Source organism: Calypte anna, chromosome 1, assembly GCF_003957555.1.
Source record: "Calypte anna isolate BGI_N300 chromosome 1, bCalAnn1_v1.p, whole genome shotgun sequence".
In the NCBI taxonomy this organism is placed as follows: domain Eukaryota; kingdom Metazoa; phylum Chordata; class Aves; order Apodiformes; family Trochilidae; genus Calypte; species Calypte anna.
In genome coordinates, this window is record NC_044244.1 from 73,565,870 (window position 1) to 73,584,994 (window position 19,125).

General features: G+C 37.0%; 1 protein-coding gene across 1 annotated transcript in view; it reads right to left on the minus strand.

Moving 5' to 3' along the window:
- Positions 1–19,125, minus strand: part of EPHA3 (EPH receptor A3) — a 225,425-nt gene that overhangs the window by 36,254 nt on the left and 170,046 nt on the right. The window contains exons 7-11 of the mRNA XM_030456308.1: positions 14,226–14,388; positions 11,762–11,864; positions 11,203–11,270; positions 6,826–6,951; positions 289–474 (exon numbers count right to left, since the gene is read on the minus strand). Coding sequence (XP_030312168.1) covers positions 289–474; positions 6,826–6,951; positions 11,203–11,270; positions 11,762–11,864; positions 14,226–14,388 — 646 coding nt within the window. The remainder of the gene's footprint in view (positions 1–288; positions 475–6,825; positions 6,952–11,202; positions 11,271–11,761; positions 11,865–14,225; positions 14,389–19,125) is intronic.

The window sequence follows — 19,125 nt, forward strand, 5'->3', positions numbered from 1 at the left end:
CTGGTGCTTGCACATGGGTAGGTTTTTTTCCTGTCCTTGAGGACATACAACATGTGTTTTAAAAGCCAAGCTATGTGTGTTTGCTGTTAATATCTTTTGAAGGGTATCTTTTGATACATATTAACGGGGCTACAGCATAAACATTTCTGGAAGGGATTGCACAGCATACACATGGATGATTTTGTTTCTTATTTGCCCTTGAAAGATCAGAGAATCACTGAATAATGTAAGGTCAAAGGACCTCTAGTGACATGTCCCATGTAAAACAGATGCCCCATTTTATCTTACTTTTAGTGACGACTCCCTCCAATCGAATGATGTTCGGGTGGTCAAACTGTCCCATGATGCTTGCTTCTCCCAGGAAGTCCCTTCTCTGTTTTTCTGTGTAGCCAACTTTCAGGGTTTTGATAGCCACTGAAATTTCCTTTTTAGAAGGCAGCTTTAGGCGCCCGCTGCACACTTCTCCGAATTCCCCTAAAAGAACAGAAAAATTACAAGAGATGAAATGTAGTTATTTCATGGGGATTTAGGAAAAAAATTGTAGTGTTCAGAAGAAATCCACAAAGTGTGATGTCTATTCACTGGTGGGCCACAAACCAGAGCTCCAAAGGAGAGCTTCAGACAACTATGTAACATTTCCATGCTTGGGTTTTCTAGCTGTCAAACTGGACAATGTCACTTATTTACCCTGCATATTCAGATGACTGCAGAGCAGAGGAATGCATATATGTCACCAGAAAATTCCCTTTTTGTTTCAGTCACTTGGAGACAACAGTAGGAGGGCTAGCTGATTAATATAGAAGAGTCAAAATGGTCATGCATTCTTGTAAACATTATAACCTTTGTTTCTACCAGAGATAGTACAGTTCCAATTATTTTACTTATTTCAATTAAAACAAAAAGCAAATTCATAACAACAGCAAAAAAAATTATATACACAGTTGCAAAGAAAAAAAAATCCATACAAATAATCTTTGTTCTATTGTTATTCAGGTGGATCTAATAATGCAAATATATAATGTCACTATGGGAGTACAGGACCTGACAGTCCACTATTAACATTGTGCCCGCAGCATATTGTGTGAAATCCCTGAACAGAAAATGGTAGATACCACTGCCTGTTTGCTTTTACACAGCTTGGTTTATCCTTTACTATGTAACATTCAAGAAGAGTTCATGGAGAAAATTATCTTAGCATTTCAAAGAACAATATTAAATAAGCTGACAAATTGCTGAAAGCAAACATCTCACTTGACAATTTCTGTATTTAACTAATGATTACATAAATCACATAAAGTTCCATTATCTTAAAAAAAAAATCTTAGCAGCAACTGCCTTTTTGATTCCCAATTATCCCATCCTCCATCTTAAACTTCATGATACAATAAAATGTTCAAACTACACTCCAATTAAAATCACAGCAGCAATACTTGTCTCCTTGTTTTAATGACATAAGAACTGAAATAATGAAAAATAAAATAAATGCAGAGAATGGATAAAATAAACACAAAATGTGATGGCAAGATGCCTATACAATTACTTATATTTAAAAACAAGGAAAACACTTTTATGAACAGAGAACAGTAGAAAGATGTTTTGTTTTGTGCATTTTTTTTTTCCTTTGAAGAAACAGGAGCATGCTGCTGGAGGGATTTAACACTCATTTTCCAACAATACTTGCCTATTCAGCTTCACTTGTCAAAATACATGAGATATAAATATAAATAGCCCCTCATATGCCATATTTTGACAAGTAGCCATGTATAGAAATTTTGACTTGGAAACAAACAAACCCTACAAGTCTAAATCTGCATAATTTTTATGCAAACTGGGAATCTCGTTTTTATTTGTGAGTGAAACATAATGGAAAGAGTGATTATACTGCTTACATATGAGCTTTTCCAACTTAGTGTGTAATAATCCTAAATGCAATAGCATTACTATGACTCCAGAGAGCAAAGGCTCTTGGAGGTCTTTTACGCACAGTGATCTTTCTTTATCTTTGCAGCTACATTAAGCAATATCTGTGAAAACTAAAAATGACCAAAACCCATAGAAATAAGACATTTTTACTGGGAAAATTTAAATAATTTTAGTCCTCATAGATTTATTGCTCAAAAATGTCTGATGCATTGAAAGCCTTTCAATAGTGACTTCAGATGTGATACCACATGGGATACATTTTAGATGTTATGTTCAGCCTGTTTATCTGCAAATTGAAATTTCTTCATCAACTTGCTGGTATGAGAGTCCACGTGGCTGGCATGAGAGTCCACATCCCATCTGTGGCAGTGCATTTCAATAACGATAAAGGGAGTTACAATGACCAGAATCTTAAATGTCAGGGCTGTATGTTCATGTTCAAAGCTCAAGGAATTGGTAATATTTATATACAACAAGGAATGAGAAGAGATATGACAATAGTTTAGGCTTATCAGAATTATGATTCTAAAACAAGATGAACACACACTCCTTATATACACGAGGCATACAAAAAAATAGTTGCAAATTACAGTAAGGACACTTGGACAGCACAAAAGATTTTTTAGGAAGGCTATAAATTCTTATCTTGCAGATGGTAAAGAACAAGCATGTGTCAAAAATGGTCCCTAGCAAGTTCTGTTGAGGGAAAGGGTGTGGACTTACTGGCCTACTGAGGTCCCTCTACAGCTTTGTTTTCTAAAGTTTCTCTTTTAGACAACCAATTCAGTAAAAAACCTGAAAATTTTTGTTTTAGGGCAATGACCTTTTTTCAGTTGCTAGCCCAGGCAACAACAGCAACAACAAGAACAACAACAACGATGTAGAAGTCATGAGTCAACAACATAGGAGTGAATGTCACAATACCTTACCACCAGCTGCTTCATCCTCTAGGCTACTAATGTAATAATGAGATTAATGTAATAACAAAAAGCCCACAACAGGGTAGATCTTTATATATATGTACACACTACTAAAAGAGCACTTGGATCTATTTTTTCTAACTTTATTCATATTTCACGTTCTGAAGACAGACAGCTGCTCAGAAAATTAATTGTAAAACCTATTATTAGTAACCAATGGGTGCTGATTTCTGTTCAAACTTCCTAATTAAAAATATTCAGTCTCTGTAAACCCAAATGACTAGTATACTTCAACAAGAGCAAATACTGCCTCAGTTCAAATACCCCAGCTCAACACTGCCACAGAGCACCACAAAAAGGAAGACCAAAGCAGATCTTGAAAAAAGAAGAAGGAGGAAAAATGCTTTAAAGAAGTCTTGAAGTTTTATATCCCCTTTTCTCTATGTTTTAATGGTCAAAAAAAAGCTATAAAAAGCTAACCCCTTTAAACTATTGTTCAGTTACTGTCAGTGGAGGCCATAGCTATAATTTCATCGAGAAGCCCAGTAATCAATCCTTCATTTCTGACCAGAATCATATAAATGCTATTTGTTTGACTTCAGGGAAAGAAAAGGTTACAGCTAATGTCCATCAGCACTGCCCCATTTAGCCACAGCTGCACAATTTACAACTTTGGTGATTAACTGGATTCCACAAGTGCCTCAAGGCAAGTGGATACTACAAGAGACCAGAGGTTGGACTCTTCATAACTGTGGAGCTTGTCTGTGAATATAAAATGTGCTTACAATTTTGGACCACAATTTCACTGGAAAATGCTCACTGGGCAGGCTAACTATGTTAACCTTTGGTTCTTTGTATACAGGGCAGTAGGAATACTACATAAGTCCATCTGGTCAACAACCACGGTGACATGCAGTCACTCAGCATCTTTTTCCTTTAGATCATTATTATATGGTCCCAGTAAGAAACAGACTGGATCTCATCAGCTATTGTTTAAGAGGAATAAGGAGCTGTGTTTGAGTTGGGAAGCAGAAAACCTAGAACTGATTTTAAGAGATGAGCTTGATGGCTTTTCATGTAAAGTCTTCCTCAAGTGTTTATTTTTAATTATGTTACACGTATAAACATGCCTGCAGACTGATATGTCTATTTACATATGGAAAGCAAATAGATATTATTAGGAGGGCTGTTTGTGATATACAGATCTCTCTTCAGGAGATCTTAATTTCTTTTTAAACAGGTTACTTAGTACATCAGTGAATGGCATTTACTGTGCATTTAGACCCAAGGGACAAGTAAAAACTGACTCTGTGAAATTTGCTACTCCATTTACTTTGCCATGTTTTAAATCATGATTGTATTGCTGTGCACAGGACTCCACTGGAGTTGGAGAGACATCTAAGCTGAATGTTTCATAAACTTCACAAACCTCAGCAACATTCTACAAATCCTCAATGAGGCACTGCAAACCTTCACAGTAAAGGTAGCCCCTAAATTTTAGACATACTTTGGCCAACAAAATGTTATGCTACAAGTATGTTTAAACTTGGAAACAAAAACAAATGCTTGCTTTCATGTTCAGCAAAGCACATACTTAAATCTATCTCAAATCAAGAAAGTACTTTCTGTAGCATTCTCTTACTATGTAAGCCGATATAAATTTAAGTGATTTGATGAGCTGAATCCATAAAAACAAGTGACTTGTTTCAAAAAGAAAGAATTGCTATAAAGAAAGATCTGAAAAAGTGGCTCCTGACCTCAATTTTCTTATGCTTAGCCTCCCACTAAAATCCCTGGTGTTTTTTCTTAAGATTCTTTTGCACAAGGGTATTTTCTTATATTTGGGTAAATGTATTTGAGTGTATTTTCAAAGCTATGTAAGCTGTCCTCTATTGTAAGAGACTTCTAGCTGAAGCTGTGAAAAACTACTTGGAAAAATACCTCAGAATATCAAGATTACTTGACTGACTTGAAGGTCTCATTACTTACATCATACTTCAACGCAGTTAAATGAATCCCTTCTTCTGAAATCACTGTCTTTCTATAATTTCATTCACACTTACGTTTGTTAGGCAGAAGGGCAGGAAAAGACCAAGTCATGCACTCAAATAAGTCATTGACTCAAGTAAGAGACAGGAAATGCCTTCCTGCTTTTGGAGAGGAAAGAAGTGTTCCTGCAGAAGCAGCCTCAGAGGCATTCACTCTGAAGGCAAAAGCTACCATATGCTGTGACAGCAATGTAAAGGGATGCTCAAGATGCATTTTGGCAGCTCCCTGTGCTCTATAGTCTGATTTTCATCTCTTCTTCCCTGCCTGGTTCTTCTGGTTGGCATCTCTGGCAAGTGCTACTAGGAAATGCAAACTGTAACACCATATGTGGTTTAGGCTGCATGAATCTGAGTCACAGCCTTCAAAAAATGGCTTCATTAGATCTTGAGTCCAAGCTTCAATGTGGAGGATCTGCAGGAACCTCCTGTCACTCACTGAAATGGAGGGAAGCGAAAGAACTTTCAAACCACCTCACTCTTTTAGGACATATACCTTTTTTGAAGCCTCTCAGAAAACTCTTCCTCTATTTTCAGAGACCCTATTAGGCAAATTTTGGTTTATCTCTCAATCTCAGTGGCATTCTGATGAAAAATAGGTCATAACAATGAGCTATAAAATATGACATATTATTGAGTCTCACGGATTTGTTTGCTAGATCCATATACTGCATAAAACCCAAGTTTAGAAAGTTTACATTTGTGAATGAAGGCTCTTGAAAGTGTTACAAGGAAATATACTGCTTTTGGACTTGGCGCTGCAGTAATCCCCTTCTCTATACTCATATTAATTCTCTGTTATGTGCATTAAACAGAGCTTTGCTGCCTTGACTGAAGATGATGGAGAACAGTGCACTCTTGTGGGGCAAAATTAAAACCAGCAAGGAACAAAAATTCTACCTTTGCAGAAAATAATCTAACTTCATACAAGCAGTTGAGTAGCTGCAGCAGGAGATGGCGTGTACTGTATCTTTTTACTGGGTGAATCAGGAGATACACTGAGTACTGTAGCTTGGTTCTACATCTTTTTTCCAAACGAAAATCTTTTGCTGTGCCCTAGGAGACAGTCTGTCTCACAACTCATGATTTTAATTCAAGTAGTTAATTTAGAGAGAAGGAAAAAAAAATCAATAAGAACGAACTAGTAATTTTCACTGGATTAAAAATCAATAGCACTTCTCACAAATGCTTTAATTTAGAAGGAAAGCTAACACTTTATGATCTTCTGACAATGAGACAATCTGCCACTTCACTTCAAGGACCAAGCACACATCCTACCAAGAACTACATGCTGCATTGTAACATGAACAAGTCAGTGTTTCCATAATCTGGTTCCTCTGCTAAAAAAAAACCTGTTCATTTTGAAAGTTTGTTTTGTGTAAACCCAACAATCTATGGTGCCTGTACAGCTCAGACAATCAGTTATCAGACAGACAACCCTTTCCTCCTAAATCAATAATTCAAATCCAAACCAGTGACCAAAATCAATCCAATGACCAAAGGTCATTAGAGTCTGATGGATGCGTGGTGACTGGTTTGAAATGAGTTTGTGGTTTCACTCCAGGTATAATAGTCGACAGTCCTTTTAAGAGAAAAAAAGAAAACATCTTGACAATTGATACCATTTTATGTGGTGACAGATTTTAAAGATAAACCCAGAAATGAGTCTGAACTCTTTTCACTACCAAATAGGCTGCGTCCAACTGTGGGCTGACAGGTGTCCTTTGAAAAACCGTCTTGCTGTCTCCTTTCTTTGGGGGAAGACCAGAATTTAGTGCCCTTAACTTTTCATATGCAGTAAGTCAGCTCTAAATTTGAACTACTAATATGAAAACTTTAGAAAGTTTTCTTCTCAGTCCTAAGTATAAACACAAAGATGTAAACCAGTATACACAGCAAAAAGCAATATTTAGTTCAATATATCTGATTGTCATTACCTGCTCCAACGACTTTATCAATGGATATATTAGAAGCATCCAGTTCCTTGGCAAATTCATGCACAGCTTGATTGGGATCCTCATATGTATGCGGATCTACATAAGTTCTCAGGCCTGGGAGTTTTACTGTGTCGAGGAAAAATTCAGAGAGAAAATGTTAATAGGACTTTATGAATACTTCTGAAGAAAGTGTATGAGACAATAAAAATAAAATCAATAGAAAAAAAATACATTGCTTCTTCAAATCAAACTGCTTTTCATGAGTCTTCAGGAATCTTATTACAGAGTGAAAGCAGAGACACTAATGTGGTTATTGCACAGAAGTCTGAAAACTTATTTTAAATATATCTGTACTTGCAATATTTAACCTCTTTTCAAATATTAAAGTACTCCACATCTCTCCCAGATTAGCTACATTTAGATCCTGCCTTATATTGTCCCTTCCAAGGTAATAACAAACAGGCAAAGAAAAAAATATGTGATGCTACTGTCAACCTGAGAAGTTCTTAGGAATGTATCAAGGAGAGCATATTAACTTAGACTTTTTGAGTTCTCCAACAACATGCATAAGAAAAAAAATTTACATATGAACAAAAGCACCTCTGCCCCAGTCCCTCTGCTAGTAGATATGAGGATGACAGCCAGTTGTTCTTATTATTAAGGTCTGATTCCAGTATTCACTTACCCTAACATTCATGTTATTGTTTTTTCCCCCTGTACAGTTTCCTGATCAGGGATAGTTCTGCTTGCATGGGGCAAGCACTGGTTCAAATGACAGAATTATTTTAAGGGCAGTTTCAAGCTCTCCATATCTTTTCTTCCACCAGCATTGTGTCTGGGAGAAATATATTAGCACTCCCAAGCTTTTCCTGTGGCAAAGATGCTGAAGGCAAAGCACAGACTTATTCACCATCCGTGGCTCAAGGCCCTGCTTCTGCTTGTACCTGGTGTGGCTGCCTCTGTATTCATTTTAGAACACTAAGATGTTATTTTGACAAAAAAATGAAATAACTGCTACATCCAGCTTTCTGACACAAAACCTCCATTCCTGCACACGTATTCTAGCTTTTCCTAACCGTACCAGTTGGTCTTGTAAAAGTTATTAACTCCTTCTACAAACACTGCCTTAATCCACTCAGAAATATCCTTTCCAGCTTGGCATTATTATGCTGCATCAATTTGTTGAATAGTAGAATAGTTAAACCTTTTTTGCTAGTGTTACACAGATGGGAAAAAATACCTTTTGACCATTAGTTAGAGCACACCATTCTTTTGTGAAAAAGACCCCGGTGTACATAAAAAAATAAATAATCAATTTCATGGAGATTTATTGGCCTCGGAATTGACAAAGAAATGATAAAACTGAGTCCCCAAGCTAATTGCCTAAAAAACAATGCAAACTAAGAGTCATGCTTTTAACACAAGGGCTGCGTGTGCAGGGCATTAAATGCCAACTATGTTTCCTTCAAGATCCTGATCATTACAGAATTACTTGCAAGTAAACCAAAAAGTAATTGGCTGTATATTGCTGTTGGTTAAAAATCTTGTAAATGCTCCTTCCCGTCCATGCTGAATATACATTACAGGCTCCCTCATAGCCCTAATAAAAATAACAACAATTAAAAGCTCCTGCACTGTGGGGTTTTTGGCTGCGGATTTTTAATGCTGACCCCAGAGGTTCCCAAGATCAGGTGATGGAGACTGCAAGGAGAATAATCCCTTCACACCAATAATTAAGGGCAGCCTGTATAGTAACTGGGTTCTGTCATGAAAAACAGATAATAAACACATGCACATGTGTTAAGCTGTACTACTTTACAGCTCATTCTGTGCAAACATAATAATTTACATTTTCATTTTAGCAGCATGAATTGCCCTAAAGGTAGCAAAAAAATAAAAAGGGCCTAGCCAAAGAAGGCAAAGGGAGAGGATCTGAGGAGGTGAAACATTTTTTCTCCTTTGAAGTAATATTATAGGATTTGTAATAAGGCTGAAGGGAATAGTTCATGGCTGGACCCTTTTTTAAAGTAATTCAGAATAAACTGACTGAAATAAACCAGCTGCTGTATTTAAGATACTGAAAGTTTATGACAGCCATGGAAGTTACTTTGTCCTTTTTTAGTTCATAGAAGCATTTTTTCTGTTCTTTTAGGAAGACTATAATTAGGTAGAATAGAGTTTCAGCAGCCACAGATGCACATACATACAAATCCTAACAGATAAATAGCTGCAGAATCAATAAAATTCAAAAATTTCTGACAGAAATACCAGGTCCATGATTGGCTCTGTTCTTAGTACACAGTGAATCAGCATGACACTACTCAGAAAACAGTACGTAAATATCTAAAGCCAAATTAAAAGCAATTTAATCCACTGGAATTTAACAGCACTGACATGTTTCAGAATAGTGATTTCAACTTTCCATTGTGTGGGACTAAGGAGAGCAAATTCTGACCTGTTATTTGTCTTTGACACTTTTTTTACTGGCTGCTTTTATTTTATAACCTCATTAAACTTGGATGATGAAGCATTAATTCTATGAGCCACATGTAACCACATAGATTTTATTTTTTGAGACTAGTTGTTGGGCTTCAGGAAGCATACCCACTGTTACAGCTCGTGTACCCCATGACAATGCAGGGAAAGGAGCACTCATGGTGTGGATATACATGCTCAAAGCTCTCTTGAGATAAGGAGGGGCTCCAAACTGAAAATAATAATGATATGAATAGTCAGAGAACAGTTACTCCATTGTCACAGGGATTAGAGGAAGGAGTTCTAATTTCCTACTACTGCAGGTAAATCCCTTATTAAAAAGTTAATTCAATTATATTTGGTGGGGAGGCAACTGATTATGGTACCAACAGCTCTTTTCTTGCAGACTGTTGTGTGGAAAAAACCACACATACATTAACCTTACAACATGACAAGCAGTAGAAATATGATTCAACATGGTTTACAAGATGTAGCAGGATATTTATCTGGAACTGAAACAGTTTCAAAGACAAACTGCTCCTCATTAAAAACCTTCTCATTAAACATCGAGAATTCTGTAGATTAAAAATAGAAATTTCCAGTCTCAGTATTAATGAAGGGTATTATCTTCTCCCTGCAAAGATAAAAAACATCCAAAATGCAGTGATAAAAAACCCACAAAAACTAAGAATCCGCCCTACTCCTGATGAAGAATGTTAAACTTCACCTCCCTGTCCGCCAAGCTGCTCTTGCTCCAAAAGGAATTTATTCCTATTTTAAAGAGGGTATGGAACTTGGACTGTGATTTAGTCTTCAAGACCCACAGCTCCTCTGCTGGGAAAATGTTCTGTAGAGTCCTGAACATTGCAGAGAGGATCCAAGATCAGAGAGGAGCTGCAGGATAATACTCCCCTAGAGCAAGCTACCTCTTCCTGGGAGCCAGGACACATACCTGGGCTCAGAAAATCAACACTTTTTCCCCTAAGTCTCTCCTGGATGGGATCCTGCTCCAAGCTGTTCCTTTCACAGGGCACAGACCAATGACCCAGAGTAGCCATGAATAAAGTCCCATTTAGCCTTATTAAAAATGGGTACCCAAACATCAGAAGCAGATAGGCTTTTGGTTTGACTTTTAAACACATTTCAACTGTAGCCTACGTTCCTGAGGGTCAGCAAAACCTCACACCCTTAAATATATACATGTTTTCTCATACAAAGACAATTGTAAGGTTTTCTTTTGGAGAGAAGAGATGAGACAAGATCCAAAGAAAGCATAAACATTCATAGTTGCAAGCAGAGATTCAGGACTTAAACAAAAACATCTTTGTAAACAGAGCTAGATTTAAAAATCTAATTAATTCATGAGAAACTTGTTTAGCAGTTATTGTTACTGAAGAAACAAATCCAAATGACTTTTAAGCCTATGCTTTGAATAAATCTAAACCAAATTATTACTGGGTTGATTTTGTCAAGCAAACAGTTTTCACAGTCCCTTCAGTAGTTATCAAGACAGGTTTTGTTGATTTTATGTATTGCTTTGGGAAAAAAAATATTAATTTCTTAGATTTCATGCAGCTGACAATGAGGAAGCTGAAGTTGCACTGCATTTCAGCAATGCACAGAAGAATCAGCATCATATTGTTAACCATGTGCATTGTTTTAACATACACAGCAATGTTTTGCTCATTACTAACTTGAACACAGATGAAAGAATTGGAAACGAAGAATAATTGTTTGGGGAAAATCTCCTTAACCACAAGAGAGGAGACAATTCTCTTCCCAATTTCACCTTGGTTTAAGTGAGGTATGACTTTTTTTTTTTTTTTTTAAATATAAAAATACCAGTTATCTAGGGGATGAATACAACAGATCTGAAATCATTAAAATGCTACGTTGACTTACAATGGCCATTCCCAAAATGTAGTCTTTTCTCATCAGTGCCATGTTTAGACTTCTTGTATCCACAGAATCTACAAGCAACAGAGAAAAAAAATGAATATAGAGATTTTTTATATGTTAACTGCAGGTGGAAACAGAATAAAATGCTTTCCCTCCACAATTAAGTGCCTGTTTCAAAGTTTAATGGTTCTCTGTGCCCTATAGAGGCATGTTATGTTCTCAGGGAATTTGAGGAAATTGGCTAATGAGAGGATTTGTTGATTTTTGACCCCTACAGTTTAATTTTACAATTGCCAAAGAATGTGTTTATAGCATTTTTTAACAACTGCTCTATGATTGGGGTTGCTAATGTTAGTGGGCTCATTACTGAGCAAGATGCAGTATTGGGAGCTCCTGGGCAGCAGACAAAGGAGAAGGAGCAAACCAGCCCCGCTACTGCCCGACAACACCCAATTTCCCATCCTCATCAAGGCCCCTCAGGGAAAGGGAATCAAGAGGAAAGCAGACAACAAACTCACAGACAAACAAAGCAGAAAATGTGCAAAGCAGACAACAAACTCACCTCCCAATCAGGATGTACACCACAACCGTGAGGAGAATAATGGCTACTGCTGCTGAAATGGCAATCATTACGACCTGGCTATTCTCACTGGAAATGGAGAATGCTGGAAAGTTAACACAAAAATATATAAATAACCTCCCACACACAGAACATTGATTTCATCACAGTTGACACTCATACAGGGAACAGACAGATTAAGTCATCACTGGTCTGCCAAATATTTCATCTACTAAATAATTTTTCATCAGACAAATAAATACATGGGAAGAAAACAAAAGAATCTGGACATCTTTGACAATTTACCAAAGCTGTTTCTGCTGCTGCTATTTTTCACTCTTGCTGATTGTAGAAACTGCTGTTAAACTGATACTTACATATATAAACATATATGTACATATAAGCATGTATATCCTGACATACATATATTTTGTCATGGTCAGTAAGGAATTTTTCCTTGGCAAGAAAACAGAGCCAGAAAATAATAATCAACCTCACTTTCCCTTCTGCATGATGGAAAGTGCTTCAATGAACTAAGCTTCCTGGCTATGCTTAACAGTATCCCTGCAAAGATTGTGAGAAGCCGGGGTACACAGAAGCAGATAGAAGAACTACCCCATGGTTAATCAATGCTTGTAGGAAAAAGAGGGGCTATTCTCTTCCTTATATTGGATCCTTCCCTGTGGTCCCTAAGCATGGAGCTCTGGTGTGGAAGACTGCCATAGAGGCCACCTTTTGATCTTAGTTGTTATGAACAATCCTCAGCAGACACCTATTAAACTTCAGCAGGCATAGCAGAACTGGGCTCTCCTGTGCTGTCCTTCAAGACAGTTGTGGAAACTGAGCTGAGAGTTGGCACTTCTGCTTCCCACAAATTGGATAGTTTGTTTTCATGAATGCTTGAAGTCACATCATCACCCTTGGGAAGAAGCCTCTGCCTATTGCAGACCTACAACCAAACCCACATGTTTATGATAAACGGGCAAGAGGAGTCAAGCAATGCAATTTGGTGTCTGTGTAACTTGTAGGTTCATTACTGAGATATGCACCACTGTGTCCTGTTGTCCTCCACAATTTCAGTCAGCTACATTATTATTGTTGTTGTTTTTGTTATAACTATTATTCTAATGACTATTACTTTTACTAGTGTTATTGTTTATAATCAAAAAGTCTCATTAAATTCCAAATTATTAACTTTGTTATCACCGAAACTGATATTTAGTTCTTGCTGTACTTGTCTGTCTTGAGTTGCTGCTTCATTCTCTATGCCAAAGATATTGGTTACCACCATAACAGCAATTTATATCTACATTTTTTTTAAAAAGAAGCTTGTTTGCTTTTCAAAATAAAAGCTAAAGTGGGGGAGGAAGAAGTCAGGATGAAATACATAATATATCTCAAAGAAAATATGATGGAAAGTGCAAGACCATTTGGCTTATGCTACTCTTGGTTAAAACTTTGCTGCTTTTAGCAGAACACTTCTTACATCACGGGTTCTCAAGCCTTATGAGTACATGAATAAGCCTTGTAAGGCTGTATCAGAATCATAGTCCTTAGTTGTGTTATAACTGAACAGCAGATATAATTTTCCTGTAAAAGTCTGACTTTCTAAAAACAGTCTTTGATTGTGCATCATCAGTCTACATCAATAACTGGGTACCTAAGCAAAGTCTGACTTTTTGATGCATTAATCCACTTCCAACTTCTAGCAAAGAGAAGTTCTGATTTACCATATAGTACCAAGTGATGAGAAAGTAACATTTAAGACTATGAGCTCTATTAAGACTGTTTCTGATAAAGCAGCAGAACTTGTATAAGGATATTGGCTGAGTAATGTTACCATGCAGGCATTAAAGAAAAAGGAAAAGGAGCTCCAGATCAGTAAAAACTTCCCTAGGGGAACCTAGAAACACAGTGACATAGAGAAGGAGCCAAAGTGCTCAGCTTTCTGACCAGCTGCTCAGCTGAACAACCTTCCTCCCTGGCCTGTGAATATCAGTTTCATCTCAAGGCTACATAGGAAGCATCAGCTGCACTCACAGCAAAATGCAGAGTTACACAGTGACCCACAAGAGCACTGGACAAATATAACATTAATTGTCTTGGAGCAGGGGTTTACAGTCCATAGGGTTCAGGTCACAAATTTGGAACAGCATTAAGCATTGAATTCAGTTTTCTGTCCAACCTTCAGCAGGCATCAGTTCTGGCACAATGCAGAGGTTAGGTAGGGAATGTAAGAAAATACCACCTATGATACTCATAGTATAATCTTTATAGCATGTTTCAAGTTTAATGATAAAACATAAAGTTATATAGTAACTCTACCCAGAAAGACACATCATAAACAGTTAGTAGCTGCATTTACTAAGCTAGAAAGAGAGCATACTAAACTAGAAAGAAAGCAGTCATTCAAATCAGTCAGAAACTGGGCAGGATGTCAGTTTAAACCATTTGAACAAATACATACAATCCGGACTGGTTTCAAATTCAAACTTGCGGCTGTTTGTCCCGTATCCAGCTGCAGTTCGGGCTCTGATTTGGAAGACATAAGTGGTATCAGGTTTGAGGCCACTGATGGTAACGTTGGTGCCTTTGGCTCTCAGTATAGTATAGCTTGTCTCTTGTTCCTGCTTTTGGGAAGAGAAATGATCAGATTAAAACCACACCCTCAAAAAGAGTTAAAAATAGGTGGTTAGTAAAAAATTAGTACAAATCACCTGGAGATCATCAGTATTTTTTTTTTTAACACTTATAGCCTGACAAATGCTTATACAGCCATTCATTTTCAATCAGCTAAAATCTTTTGACCAGCAAGAAATCTAAATCATTAGAGTTTCTAAGGCCTGGTGCTGCAAATCAAATGCTTAGCATGCTGACTACATGACTTTTATTAAACAGCTTTGCATCATTTTGTCCACAGCCTGCAATACAACAAGAACATGAAGATAAAAATGTTATTTAATAGCCATAAACCAGATTTGCCTACTGCACTGAACTGGAAGTTGAAACTAGCCCATTTAGACATTTTAGGGCCCTGTAGAGCTCTTGCAGGATGCAGGTTTTACTGCCTCACGTTTTACAAGACAGTGTTTATCTTTACAAGAATCAGAAGAGAAACTCCACTCAAGCTCTCCATCTCAGCCCTGAAAACTATTATGCTATTAAAAACTATGAGCTTGATGCATCTATTTGGGCAAAACCCCACTGATCCTGTTCCTGAAGGAAACTTGGGCTTTAGAAGTTAGACAGGAAAAGTTTGGCTGCTTCTCACTGCTTTTTGCTAAAAAACCACAAAGTATGTGTCCAGTACAGATCATATGTTCACAACCACTCTGCTTAATATTCACACATTTCTGACATAAGGACTTGATACACAATATGAAATGGACCATTTTTCCAATGTAGTAAGTTTGAATATACATCATACTGTGTAAAAAGCTAATTCTGACAGAAGAATGTCTCAGTTGGACTGTAAGTCTAAAAATTTAAGCATCCATTTGGAACCTGAGGTATGGCTTAGCTTACTTCAGCCACCCTGTACCAAAAGAGGATTTCCGGCTTCCTAAAAATGGCACCTGGAACTGCCTCAGAACAAAACTTGGACAGCAGCCACACATGTGGGGATCTGTGAGAATCTCAGTTGTTTAGGTTCCCAACCATAAACTTTTTAATTCTGGAGGTGGGGGGGATTTTGGAGAAACTGGGTAAAGATAACATATGTCGGATGCACACAATCTCTCCCAATTTCTACTATGTTTTACAGCATTACAGTAGCTTTCAAGGTACTGATATTTTAATTTTGACAACACTAGAGTGCTGAGGCACAAGTACAGAGGTTGGAAAATACTTAACACACTCCTTGCCAAAGCCATCTCACCTTCACATGACAAGCTCAAGTAACTAGAGTTGTTTAACTGTGCTTGCTCTACTGTGTTGTCTAGTGTAAGAAAGTTAAATTTATTGTGTTAGTAAGTGGACATCAGTATGGTGCCACTGCAGCTTTGCTACCCTGGTCTTGGAAGTCTGTGACACATGGGCAAATGGAAAAGTTTATACCATACTTACAAAAAAAGCCAACAAGCCAACATCTTGATAGAATACCCACTTTAATGCACATGAATAATCACAGTGAAGGGAAATGAATACTACTACTACCACTACTACTACTAATAATAATAATTAAAAAAAGCTAAGTTGTGCCTAAAAGCTACCATCGAGAATCAAAACCTCTGATAAGGTGAGCTATACCTGGTCTTCGAGGAATGACTATAAAAATGTTTAACATGACCCCTTTTCTTTGCACACTAGAAATAAAAATGAAATCAGCATTGGACCTCCTCACAGGTTCCCAATACTTCTCTGAAAAAAATTTTCCCTTATAAATTCAGGGGGGGGAAAAATTACAGGACGATATTTTAGGGTGCTAAGAGGTTTGCATAAAATGATTATTTTTAACTAACAAAGGCCTTATAATTTGCAGGCTTTCCTTATCTCATCATTCACTTGAATGCAGACAACTATTTTCCTTTCAAAGACATAATAATCTTGCTTTTAAAACAAAAAATCTTTTGTGTATGGTATGACTGGGCATTCATTTTGATCTCCCTTCTGGCTGCTTTTATGAAATGAAAACATTTCCTTCTTGTGCAGATACATACGTGCAAGAGAAAATATAGTCATGGTGCTGTCTGTTAATAATCCACAATGGAACTTGGAAAATAAACGTTTAAAACAATGGTATGGAGGATGTAATGATATCTTAGTTTATGGAAAGCTTTTTACACACATATTTTTAAAGTCATTTTTTATGTTACCAGTAATCAAATCAGTGAAACACCACATAAAAGCCCAAGTTTATCTCTCTTCAGGATGAAGTAAAACTTCAGAGATACAGTACTATAGCTGCCATAAGCAAAAAGAATATACAAAAATGAGAGTCAGCCTTTGCCAAGCAGAACTTTAATCAAACACTCTGATGATAAACTTGAACTTGGATGCACAAAGCATATTCTTTCTGAATATTTCTGCATAGTTTACCAGACACAGTCTTTACTGGGAAGCAAATCCCACTAGTGTTAATGTCTCACTTGCAAATGACATTTTATAATTTTGAGCTATGTTTAACAAAAAACATACATTTGGATACATTTAATATTTACAGTGGCAGAACTAGTGATAACAAACAGTATGTCCTTTTTCAGATAAGGACAGTAAGTGTTTATATTATATGAGGAAGAACATTTTCTCCATAAGCTACATCTAGACTTGAGACTCCAAAGCCAGACTACTCATCCTTAGGAGGAATCCACACTTCAGTGCTGGTCCCCCTTGTTGCTAGGCATGAATTGGTCATCCATAAGGACTCATGGAGTATACATGGACTACACATCATCAAAGCCATAATAATAAGAGTGTGAAAACAACTGAGTGCATTTGCATATAACTTACTTTTTCAGCCTCAGAAAGAGCACAAAATAGATATAATTATTTATTTGTTGGCTTTAACCAGTCTACCGAGCACAAAATTTCAATGACAGAAAAGGCAAATCTATTTTAGCAATGTTAGACTTAAATTAAATTTCACTTGTTTGCAGCAGACTTCATCTTAATAAAGTGTGTGGGATTTATTTATAATAATTGTAAGCTACATATTTAAATGAAGCATTTAATAGTTTGTGTGGTATTAAGGAGATGGTTTTTTTGAATATTTGCATGACAAGATAGTCCTTCCACAGAAATAACTATGTGAGTAAGGACAAGGAGGAACAAAAAAACCTGACTTTTGTTCCATGAGCACTTTGACAGCTGACATACTTAAAATCCAGCACAGCATTATATGGATGGACTAAGCTGACTTGTCATTTGGTACCATTAAGTTAACATAAAATGTTATGCCCCACCATAAAATAAGTGCCTAGAAGTCCCATACAGTTTTCCTCTGGAAGAGGATTTTCTTCCTTTCAAATGTTTTGAACAAATTGCAACTGGGGTCGTAGAACCAGGCCCTATAGATTTTTACAGAAAATACAATTCTGTTCCAAACAGTAAGTCAAAAAATTGTCACTCTCAGTTCATAGTGTTAGGCATTAAAACCCTGCAGGTTCATTCCATAAAGTTAAATTAGTTTCCCAAACCTGTAGCTCCTGATTTCTCTAGAAACCTCACATAAAGCTTTATTCTCTCTTGGTCACACAAGTGAAATCACTGTTGGAAAAAACCTTAATAGTTACCTAATTACCCTTGCAGAAAATAAGTATTTTCCACTTAATTGATACAAATAATACATTAGAAAAACTACATGATACCATAATTTACGTATAGGACATTCTATTTTTATTCCCAATCTATATCCAACATCCTGAATATCAGTAACACTCAGTTGCCCATAAATACCACACATTCTTTCAATTTTAAAAACAGTTTAACAAAGTAAAAACCTCAAACATGTGCACGGACAAGGCGTGTGACAGAATTAGGCTGACCTTGGTTACTTTTATGCTGTATTTATTAATTTCTAAGAAGTTACAAAAGGTACAGAAAGTGAAAAGAAGCAGGAGGGAAAAGACTCAATATAAACCACCTACCAGAAATCAGGTATGACTTGTCAGAATAATACCCAGATAGCTAATTGTGAAAGGTTTATTTCCTAGCAGCTGCCACATAACAGCAGTGGGGTTTTTTGATGAGCACAAGCAAGATGATTTCTGAAGTAGCAAATCAAATGGATTGGGTAAGTTTAAAAAGAAAGCTCTCTTTTCAAAAGCGAGAGGGGATGGGGGGCAGGAGGGGAAGGGTAGCTGCTTGGAGCTCTCAGATGGATAAGCAGCTTCTTCCAAAGATGTTTGGAAAAGAAATGAAGACCAGCAATCCACCTTGTGCTGCACTTAGGTAAGCTGAACAAGTGCAGAGTTGTAGTTTTCAACCTTTTTCATTTTTCAGACTTAAAAAGGGCAATGGATTACAACCCCCTTGACAATAGATCTGCTTTTCGTAGTTATCCTTCATAAACCCTGAGGAATAGGCTTCTGACTCCCCACAGGGCTGCAAAGCACTCATTAAAAACACTGGTGTCAGAAGGCTTTTTTGTTAGTTTTGTTTTGTTTTCTTTTTTTTTTGTTTCTTTTTTTTAAAAAAAAAAAACACAAACCAAAACCAACCTTTGCTCTAAATGGTCTGGCTCCTATTGACAAGCAGTTGGCTCTCCAGTCTAAGAAAGCTGCCTGGTGCAAATGAAGTCTTGATCACAGACTTCAAAGGGAAGAAACACTTGTGCAAGAACAGCCTCATAGAACAGCCTCATGGGGCCAGTTGTCTTATGAAGCTGTCTCCTGACAGCCAGTTGTGCTGTAAGACTGGAGAGTGACAAA